Raw genomic sequence first — 10884 nt, forward strand, 5'->3', positions numbered from 1 at the left:
GGAAAGAGTCAACAAATGATTTAAGTGGCCATGGAGCTCGAGTTACCTGAGGTCATTAAAACCAACCCGTCACCGTGGAGGGTTTAATTATTATTACTCAGAAATCTGAAAACTGACTTCAGTGATCAGCTTTAAATTTGTTCCAGGTTATAAACACAACAGATCCAGTTCTTCTGAACGAGATTTATTTTGAAAAACTGCAAACATATCAGAGTTTCGGGTTTTCCTGTTCAGGCTGCAGCTGATTGGTCAGCAGGAATGGCTCAATCAGGCTCCGCCCACCTTTTCATTTATTTGGATACAAAACTAAAAGTGACCCCAAACAAACCAAAAGTCATACTTAAATACCAATAAAAGTCACGTTTTTGTCTCTTTAGATAATAATAAAGGTTTTGTTTTAAAATAGATCAGATTTTAAATTCAGATGTAAATATTTAAATAAACCATAAATCATCAGAAACTACATTTAAGAATGTAGTTTTTATATATAAAAGCTTACACTTTCCCTTACAATACAAAATACATGACAATAAATTGTGTTTTCTTTACTAACTTTTGCCTTTTTCCTTCTTGGAACCAGACGTTTTCCTCTTTGTTTAAATAATTATTTTTCTTAGACAACATAATCGCCTCTGGTGTCAGAACGGCAGCAGTTTGTAAAGAGTAACAAGAAGTTATGATTCAGGTATAATTCCCACGCTGAGAGAAACAAAAGGTTTGCTAATGGAAGTTTAAAGAAAGCAAACTGAGAAACAAACGTCTTTAAACCTCCTTCATAATTTAACTCGACACTCAGACCAAAGCTTCGGAACAAAAACCGACTCCTAATGTTAATAAAATCCTCCAGCAGGTACGGATTAAAAGCTCCCGGTTCTCCGTGGTTCTCAGGGGTACACGTCCCTCGGCAGCTGGAAGTCTTTGAAGGTGTAGAAGGAAATGTCTCCATGGTCCACGACGGCGAAGACGACGGGGACGTCTCTGCTCCGAAAGGCCAGCTGCTTGACGGCTCGCAGGTCAGGAACCGGACCGTCGAAACTGGAAAACAGGTCAGCTCAGCTGAAACACAAACTGTAGCGTTTCGTAAGGAAATTTAAATGAATGAAGAAAGAATCATTCATTTAATGTAATGTATGAACTCATCATTTAACTGCAGCGTCAAACATGAAGACAAAAAGACTCGTTTTCCTGTAAGACAATCCTGAGTAAACAATCGTTTACCTGCAAACACACACGCGGGTGTACGGTTTGCCCGGGTTGTTCTTCTTGAAGTCAGCCACAGAATCCGGCTGGTAAACATCGAAACAAATCCTCCACTCATCTGAACCTTTTAACCTAAGCAGACAAAGGACATCAATTTCTCCTGAATGATGCGCTCTCCATCAGAGCACAATTCATCACTTCCTGCGTGCGGGAGCGCGGCGCGGCGAGGCGGTGACTAAACACTGCAGCCGACTCTTTATGGCTTTGGAAATTAAAGATCGTAAACTGTGACAGCGCAGAGACGAGCTCGCCTCTGATTTATCGTCTTCTTGTAGAGGTGACTCGGAGCCGGAGTCATCTAATTACAACCAGCAGGAACCAAAGTTGTGTTTGTTGTTTTAAAAGGTGATGATGGAAACCAGGAAACCAGAGGCTGAGCTGCGTCTGAAGAAATCACACGACTTCAGCAGTACAGCTGATATGTAACCATGTCAGACAGAACTGTAAATATCTGCCTCTGAATGCAGAAAAAAAGATTAAACAAATAAAATCTGCATCCAGTTACTGCAGGTAAATAAATCACACAATCAGGCAGCCTAATCTGAACCAATACAGGTTAAAAAAATAAGACAGAAGCCATCAGGGGCGGTAAAACCTGACTTATACATATATATATATATATATATATATATATATATATGTAAGCACTTTAACTGTGGCTCAATCTACAGAGGACTAAAACTGCTAAAGTCTAAACAAATAGAGAAACTGTCAGTATAAACCACAAAAACTTAACAATATGTTACATAAACATACAACGATACACTCATTTCCATAAAGAGGATGAAACACAAGCAGAAATTACCCAAAAAATAAAATGTGATCTGAACATTTACTAAATAACACAATATGAAAATCAGATTAAGGAAAAAAAAGGTAAAATTAAAAGTGAAATAAAATCTGAAAATATTTTAATGCATTTTATGACTTAAATAATGCTTGAGTGTTTTTATATAATTTTTTAGATGACATCGTTGTGTTGGCTCCTAACAGTCAACAGGATAAAGTTTATAACAATCTTAAACACTGAGGGTTTTCAACAAGAATCTCTTGATTTTGGCTCTAAAATAAATACTTTATTATTTCTTCTTTTAAAAACCAAGAGAAGAGTGAAAGTTTGATTGTTTCTGAATGTTGCTTCAAGTCAACCTTTCAGCAAAAGGAAATAATCTGAACCTGAATTTTTCTGCATCTCTGACTCATCTGCAGAGATTAAAGCTCAGCCCATCTTCCAACCAGTGGAAACCAGAGGAATTACACATCGAAACCAGAAACTCTGGTTAAAAGTGTTTCTTTCAGCTGAGAAACCTCGGGTACCTGGACGCTCCCTCCAGCAGATGTGTGGATTTAATCACACTGATCTTCTCCAGCAGCTCGGCTGAAAGCAAACAAACAGAAAAAAGTTTAGTTTAAACCAGGATGAATTAGTTTATTTGGAGCCGTGGCTCCTCCCCCCGCTCACCTGTGGGGCTCGGCTGAGTCGGGTCGTGTAAAGGTTTAACTTCCCTGTTCCATAGGTGAGCGGGTCGGCCATGACGCTTCGCCTGCCGCCTCGCCAGGAGTTCATGATACTCTGCCCAGTTTCTGCACCTTCGGACCTAAAATAAACCCGACTGTGATCTCCTGCATGCTTTTATTCAGTCCTTTTCTTGTGTTTTTACCTCTCTGTCCTTGTTTACGTCCCACCGTCGCCTGCCTTGCTCCTTGGCAGACATCTTCACCTGCCGCAGGTTTATTTTATGCCTCCAGGCGGCGACGTCACAAACCCCGACAGCCAGATCCCCGGGCAGCGCCGAGGGGTCCGGAGCAGCCATGAGGCCAGGGCTGCGGTCTCTGGAGCCCAAATCTGGGAAAGGGATGGCGCTGAAGTCCCACCGCGAGCGACCAGCCGAGGAGCACAGGTCGGATGTTTTCTCTGAGTCCCGCTCAGGAGCATCCCTCATCCACCAGGTTCTGACCCAGCCTGCGTCTGCGGAGCTGCTGGAGGCAGGCTGGGTTCTGACCCGGCCTCCGTCTGCGGTGCTGCTGGAGGCAGACCGGGTCTCAGGGGGTTCTGTAGAGGTCGTCAGCTGTGACTCGGGTAGATTATTATCCTCCTCCATTTTCTCAGCAGGTGACTCTGCTCGTGTTTGAGTGTGACTACAGGAAAAACAAAACGCTCTGAGCAACATTAAACTGGAAACAGCTTTTGTCTCAGTATAGATCAGTAAAGAAATCAGTAAAGAAAATCTTTTTCTCACACATTTGTCATAATTTAGGATGTATTTTCTTTGAGCTGCTTCATTAAGGAAGTTCTGTGTACAGCAATGATGCATTTGTATTTAAAATCCTTAATAAACTTAAATCCGTGATTTTTCTTTGCTGATCTAGAGATCAACAAGAAACTCAAGTTTTGTCCTGAATTTCACTGAACCAACAGAGCAGACAGCAGTGATCAGAGCGTGTTTACCTGCGTGACTGCGTGGAGGTGGGGGTGGGGCTGGTGCTGCGTTTCCTCTTCAGCGGTGTCCCTCCTCGGTCACGTGACGGCGGCAGGTTCAGCTGTCTGGCGTAGGACGACGGCTCGGAGCTGGAGGACGATAAAACCATCCACCATCAGAAACTTCCTCCGAAACACTCAGGGATTAGGGCTGGTTTAGAGTCTGTTTTATTTTGTTTTTACTCTCATAAACAAATGAACTCAAAGTATTTTGTTCATTTATTTAAAGTTCTGCTAAATGTTTTCCAGCTTTTGTCTTAAAAAAATTAACAGTTTTTATAGAAAACACGCAGACAGCAGCAGAGAACCGACCCACTTCGTTACCTTAAACTTTAAAGTTGTTTTTGTTTTTACCTGGGATCAAACCTGTGCACCACGTAGCCGAGCCTCTTCAGATGCCCAAAGACCTTAACGACAAACACACCAAGAGTCATCAGGTCAGTTCTGAAGCGCTTCTTCAGACCATAAAGTGGGACAGGAGCTGCACCTGGTACTGCTGCAGCCTCAGCGTGTCTGAGGACAGAAACGTCTCGTAGCCGTCCTGGATGGAGAGCGGCAGCTCCTTATAAAACACCAACACACTCCCCTGCTCCCAGAAACACACAAACACTGATCAGCTGCATCAAACAGAACTGAATAAACGGGATTCATTAAAAGCTCTCATCTGCCACTCACACACTCCATCAGGTAGAGAGCCTCTTCTGGGAGAAGATACTGTTTTCCATGAGCCGAAAAGCCCATCGTCTGCCAAAACTTACCCTGTGAGAGAAAATGAGCATGATAAGGCATAAAAATCCTTCATTTGTGTTTGTTAGGAAGGAATGAAGCAGCTAAGATTGTTGACGGCGGCAGTAACAGTAACTTTATGTTGCTTCGCTGACAGGTTTATGTAAAACATACCAGCAGTAAACAGAATCAGCAGAAAATCAAAGTTTCTTTTTGGGACCAGGTGGAGCGATAAACGTCCTGTCAGTCAGTTTTATTTCCAGCTCCACGCAGCAGAAAACAGAATAATAAAAAAAGACAGAACTTACAGCCGGAGTCTGAAGCTCCACAATCTGCTCACTCGGGATCCATGTTGCTTTCACGAGGCTTCCTCTGCAGCGACAAGAAAACAACAATAATCACACAAACCGTTTCAGTCACAAAGTATGAAGAACATGTGTATTTAGGGGCTAAATGTGCATCCAGGAACTCATCAAATCAAGCAACTAATGTGCCTCACATTCACCCTTTTAGCTTTTTATGTGGTCTGATTGTTTGATAGTTTTTTGTTAAATAAACGTTTTGATGCAACAGATTTCAGGAGCCTCACGTCAGAGATTATTCAAGTAAACTAATAAAACGGTTGGACTCACAGCCTCTCGACTCTCTCCTCTGATACGAGGCTCCAGTGTTCGTCCAAACTCTGCTGAAGCTGCTGTTTCTGTTCCTCCGAGTCGTTGGGGAGGAAGTCCTTCTGACCTCGGACTGGGATTTTATGGCTCCTGGAGCGAGCTGCGAACAGCTGACAGGGACTGGAAGTTTAAACACAGACATTTGTTTTCATCTTTATACAACAAACAGGATGTGCAACAAGTTGATCAGACGTTTTAAAGAAGTATTAGAGGACGGGAAGATTTTAGATGTCAAAATTCAAATCAGGGAAAACAGCTAAAAGTATTAAGTTCTTTTATATGATTTTTTAGGAGGAGTTTCTCTGGAAGGCATCTGGAGGTGACCCCTGAAGAAGACAGCAGCTGAAAGGAGAACAACATTATTATTATTTTATTATCTTTAGGTGGGGCCAACCCTTCTGATCCTGAAAACCAGCTCACATGAATGTGATCATGAGTCATAACATCATGATTCACTGGGAAAAAATGACTCATTCACTTGTCTGGACTTGTTTCATTGAGTGTAAAAACAGCTAGCATGTTTAATTTGTCAGCACAAACATTAAGTTGAACAAACAGTGAACTTCGGGAACAGAAAAGAAGTTAAAACTGAAGTGATTTTCACCAAAACGCACAACAGAGGGGGACAAAGAGCCAAATACAAACTACAGAGAGAAAACATTCATTTAACTTCCTGAGGTGTTGCTTCTGCCCGAGCTACGACAGAAATATACATATACACACGTTTAAATGATCAGTTAAATTAATTTTTTGAGTGTTTGATTCAAGCTAACTCTGTTAGCATCAACTAAATCAGACTAACACGCACAAATTACCGGTCTGAAAGTTCCGACAACAAAAAATAAATGACAAACAGACACTAAAGAAGAACACGCAAGATAAATATTTTTACCCTGTTGATTACCTACTAAAATGTGTAAAAGAAAAACCCAAATAATCACCTTAATATCTCACTGTAGAATGAATCTGCTGTGTCCGTCTTATTTTGGTCCGCCATGTTTGCCTGAGCTTCCCGGCTGTGGACCTCCTCCTCCGGGTCCTAAAGCCCGCCAAGTTCAGGTAAAGGACTTTATAAGAAACGGCCAGCAGAGGGCGCCAAAGCACAACAAACTCAACACATCCTGTTCTGATTATGACTTTGTTTACTTTTAAAAAGCATGATTTTCTCATTTTAAGATTGTCTTCCTATTCATGAGATTCTTCCTCTATAATACAGTTCGTTTTGTCAGATATTTTAGAGAAAATCAAACCCCTTTTTTAGATTAGAATTTTTAGATCTCTAACCTGAAAACGATTGAGTTTCCACAAATCAAATAAATCTAAATTATGCTTCAGCTGCAAGTGTGGTGAATAGAAATGTCATTATAGTTTTGACCAGGACATTAGATATTTGTGTCAGACTTTCAACTTGGCAAATGTTTCTTTTTGACTCCAAAAGTTAATAAGATGTAGACCAAATGATTATTTTGAGTAATTTCAATTCACCCAGTGTTTCAAACAAAAGACCACTGTCTTTATATTTCAACAGTTTGTTTTTTTTCCTCCATTGGCTTCCTGTAAAATCAACCATCTTATATTAAAAAACCTTGATGATGCAGTTTAGTAACAGAGCACTTTGCTGTAGGCAGCTGGTTGAACTGCAGTTTCTTAAAGAAAAAGAATAAACAAATTCCACAACAGAAAATCTGATTTATATTTTATTAGACCAAGTGTAAGGCGGTGTTTGAACCTATTAAACTACAAGACATCTTGTGTTTGAACAGCTCAGCTACAGCTCTTCGTTGATGACCTCCACCTCCCCGTTCAGTTTCATCAGGACCGTTTCCCAGTCGATGACGTTTCCTCTCTGGATCCTCTTCCCACAGAACAAGTCCTGGACCGCACCGGTCGACAGAACAGAGTCCCACAGGTTCACGTCAGAGATCTCCCCAACAAAACTCTGCTTGGCGTCGAAGTCACCCAGGTAAGAATCTGGATCCTGACCGAGGAGAACTGTGCCTCCTGGCCGGATGGTGAAGCCAGTCTTGTAGATTTTGCTCAAACTCTTCCTGCCGTTGATGAAGAGGGCCGCCGCCCCTGAACTGGAGTCCCAGGTGACACACAGGTGTGTCTGCAGGGCGCCGAGCGGAGGGACCTGGAATAAGACTCCAGCTCCACTCAGGTAGAAAGACAGCCTGTCGATGTAAACTGTTTAAAATAAAATACTTCTCCAGATCTGCATTTAAAAGACATACTGCAGCAGATTCATTCAGAAATGTGGCTGCTGAGGTGAGAACAAAACAACATGAACAGCTCAGAGTAGTTTTACAAGCGGTGCACATAAAAAAACAGGTCAGGATTTAACAACTGGCTCTTCAAAACGCAGCTGCAACACTTCAGAGTTATAGATATTTACTCAGTGATTACTGCAATGGAAAATTCATGAATTCTCTCCCAATTTGGAGCTATTAACTAGTCCCCCAAACAGCCACAGATCAGTGAGTTACTGCTGTTTGGTCTTGGCCCTGCTTGGACAACCAGTCCGAATTAAAACCATTTTCCCCAGATTAAAACCTTTTACACAGAACTCCAAACTATTCATTAGAAAAAAAAACTATTTCATGCTCCTCAACCCAAAATATATACTTCAGATAATCCTCCTGAACTGCCCAGATCTGTTCAGATTTAAGATGAGTTATATAAAATAAAATAAAGATTACTCAGAACACTTCTTTAGTTGTTTTGGAGCTTTGAGAATTTCTCTGGAAACATCAGTTTTTATCAGTATAAGAAGGACTTCAGCATCGTTTGTGTGCAGCAGGCTGAGGGAGGATGAAGTAGCTGTTGGTGGCCATGTTTTTATTTTTTTACCTGCCATCCAGTTCACGCCACACATTCAGCTCGTCGTACTCCTGAGTTCGATAAGCAAACAGGATGACTTCTCGTTCCCCACTGAGCTCCGTGGCCACACGCATGCACAGTGTGAAGGCCTCCAGGCTGAGAGGTTTCTGAGCGATCAGCTCCACGTAGCTGCTGCTGCTCTCACTGGGGAAAACCAGGCTTTTAAAGGCCAGACTCCCTGAGACAAGAACAGGTGGAAGTTTACATTTATGAGCTCCACAAACTCAGATTTCTCTGATCTGTCTGCACAATTTCTTGTTACAAATGGCAAATAAAAATCTTTCAAATAAATACAGTTTCAGTAATAGTTCTTAGCTGGTTTCCTGGTTTTAGTTTAAAAGAAAATAAAAAGAGAAAGGCTACAGTCAACAATAAGAAGCACTTACCGGCCAAAGCCACAGAGAGAGCAACGACAAAAAGGAGGATTTTCATTTTATTGGAACAAACCTGCATAAAATGATCATTTATTAGAAAAACAATCATTTTCTTATCTTATCAGTTGAGTTTAAGAAAGCAAACAGCCCATAAAAACTTACCACACAGATGAAACAGCTGTAAAGAAGCTCGTTCTTCCTCTCTGCTCTGTTTGTTTCAAGGAGCTTCTAACAGAAACACACCTGTGGTCTGATTAGGCCTCTTCATCACCTCCTGAGCTCCTGATCAGCATCAGATGGACAACAAGCTTCCAGTTTTACTACAGTGCTGCATTTATTTGTAACATTAACTAAAAAGTTGGCATTTTATTGTGGAAAAAGCAATGTGACTTTACTAAAATGTATTGAAGAGTGAATTGTTAATCAGAGCAGAGACTAAAATGATTAAAAGGCTAAAATTAGCACTTAGCGAGCCAACGGTTTTCATATCAAATGGGTAAAAAGCACAAAGTATCCAGAAGTATTTTGACTGTACAAAGACCAAAAGAAGAAGAAACAATTAAAATGCTGACTCAGCATTCACACTATCCAACTATTTGCTTCCTGTAAATTAAACACAAAGTGTCTGAGGTTCTGTTGACAGTCAGGTCTTACTTCTGTTTCCATCATGGAAGTAAAAATGATTTTATGGTGGACAGAAGACTGCACAGTTAGAACTGCCCTGTCCTGAGAACCCTCAGAGTCCAGCAGGGTGTGAAGATGAGCCCCTCAGGTCGGTCAGGAGTCATTCATGATGAGAGCAGACGAACCAGCAGAGCTTCACTTCGCTGCTCAGAAATCAAACTTGTTTCAGGACAGGATTTCCTGTCTGTGTCTGATGGACCCCTGCAGGTCCGGGTCCTGAGGGCCGACACCGGGACCGGGACAGGGACTGGTTCTGGGACACAGCTGTGTGTTTGAACTGGTTACTGTGGTTTCTGTTTCCGGCCTTCATTGTTAAAGACGAGCAGGAAGGATGAGCCGTCACACAACCATCCAGGCTTCTTTCCTTTTCTCACTTCATGGCTGAGAGGCTCTTAAACAAACTGTAAATCTGACATCTTGAACATTTAGTCACCAAACATGGGCTGGATTTCCTGATTCTTTGTGTATTTAATCAGATTTAAATGATAAAACTCGGAATGCTGCCTGTGTTTCCACCGTGACTCCTCGTTTGTCACGGGAGAGATTGTTTGTTGGGAAGTAAATATTCCTTAAAGTATTGTACTCTCTGTCTCGGTTCAACTCAGCACTTGAGGGAACCCGTTTAATTGAACACATTCTATTTTTGGACCACGAGACACAAACTGAATCACTGAAGAAACTAAACGAATCTGTACTCAAAGAAAACATAAGTGATTACAGAGGCAGAAAAATCAAAAACTGGATCTGGAACAGGAAAGAGAGGCAGGTAATAGAACCGATTTCACTCCAAGGACCCTGCTTTGAGCTGAAGATGGAGGACGTTTTCCTCAGAGGGAAGTAATGACCGAACTAACAACAGGTGAGAAATAAAACTGTTAGAAGGTCAGCGTTTCTCTCGTGTTTGAACCGTAAATATGAAGCTGTTATTGAGCCACATGTTTCATAAACACTGAGCCCTGCTGTGGTTTCCAGTTTTAGATACAACATTCAGGACTGGATTCAATTTAGAAACATAATTAAGATTTGGAGAAAGAGCCTTTTGAAATGTGGCACCATTTAATTATGGAGCTGCTTTAGCTCCCTGGAACAAAGGAGTTTGGAGACACTGAAATGTGTTTTACTGTGGGTTCATGTTTGAATAATATCACTGTTATTTTGTGGGTCAGAACCTGAAAAGTCGCTGCTTTAGACAGCTGGGGTAAAAACTTTACAAATCATCAGACTTAAAATACCAAAACGTCCTTTCAGTTGTGTAAAACTAAAGCAGGAGTTCCTGTTGAGCTGAGAAAAGCAGACAGACATGGTTTCTGAACTGGGAACCCGATAAACTTGACCAGAACAAACCTCGGTCTGTGAGGTTAACCAGGCCGAGTTATTCCTGACTGCCAGCCGTAAATCAAGCTGCGACTCCCAAACTGACAACTCCGGGACACAATGAGGCTCTGAGGTTTTACAAACACAGGATCTCAGAGTAAACAGGTGGTGTTGCTGTTTGCAGAAACCTTATAAAACTGTGTCGATGTTTAGTCTCACCAAGCTGTGACTGAACTGCTGTCAGGTTTCCATCTGACTGGGAAGATTCAGGAATCCAAACTTCCAGACAAGTAAGACTCCCACCTGCCTCCGGAGAGCTTCTTGGAGGAGGGGGGCAACGAAGGAGAGCCCGAGGACAGACAGACAGTCCATCCCGTCCTGCTTCCCAACTTCTTTGGAATTTGTATTTTTATGTTTACCTGACCCTCATCTCTGTTGCTCTGATAATTACCTCCATATCTTAATAAAATATGACATTTCTCTGCATCATTTGAAG

General features: G+C 41.7%; 2 protein-coding genes across 2 annotated transcripts; both read right to left on the reverse strand.

The window, feature by feature from the left end:
- Positions 1 to 165: 165 nt before the first annotated feature.
- On the reverse strand, positions 166 to 6159 carry tsen54 (TSEN54 tRNA splicing endonuclease subunit). Its single transcript, XM_017419338.3, has 12 exons — positions 6078 to 6159; positions 5098 to 5256; positions 4774 to 4837; positions 4415 to 4498; positions 4227 to 4325; positions 4094 to 4146; positions 3710 to 3829; positions 2922 to 3399; positions 2723 to 2858; positions 2578 to 2638; positions 1219 to 1332; positions 166 to 1035 (listed from the first exon to the last, which is right to left on the reverse strand). The coding sequence occupies exons 1-12, from the start codon at positions 6131 to 6133 to the stop codon at positions 885 to 887; spliced, it is 1575 nt and encodes a 524-aa protein (XP_017274827.1). The 5' UTR covers positions 6134 to 6159; the 3' UTR covers positions 166 to 884.
- Positions 6160 to 6820: 661 nt separating this feature from the next.
- On the reverse strand, positions 6821 to 8691 carry LOC108237740 (pentraxin fusion protein). Its single transcript, XM_017419365.3, has 4 exons — positions 8553 to 8691; positions 8403 to 8463; positions 7987 to 8194; positions 6821 to 7310 (listed from the first exon to the last, which is right to left on the reverse strand). Exons 2-4 carry the CDS (start codon positions 8446 to 8448, stop codon positions 6905 to 6907), a joined length of 660 nt encoding a protein of 219 aa, XP_017274854.1. The 5' UTR covers positions 8449 to 8463; positions 8553 to 8691; the 3' UTR covers positions 6821 to 6904.
- Positions 8692 to 10884: the final 2193 nt, after the last annotated feature.

This window comes from Kryptolebias marmoratus, linkage group LG12, assembly GCF_001649575.2.
Source record: "Kryptolebias marmoratus isolate JLee-2015 linkage group LG12, ASM164957v2, whole genome shotgun sequence".
Taxonomy (NCBI): domain Eukaryota; kingdom Metazoa; phylum Chordata; class Actinopteri; order Cyprinodontiformes; family Rivulidae; genus Kryptolebias; species Kryptolebias marmoratus.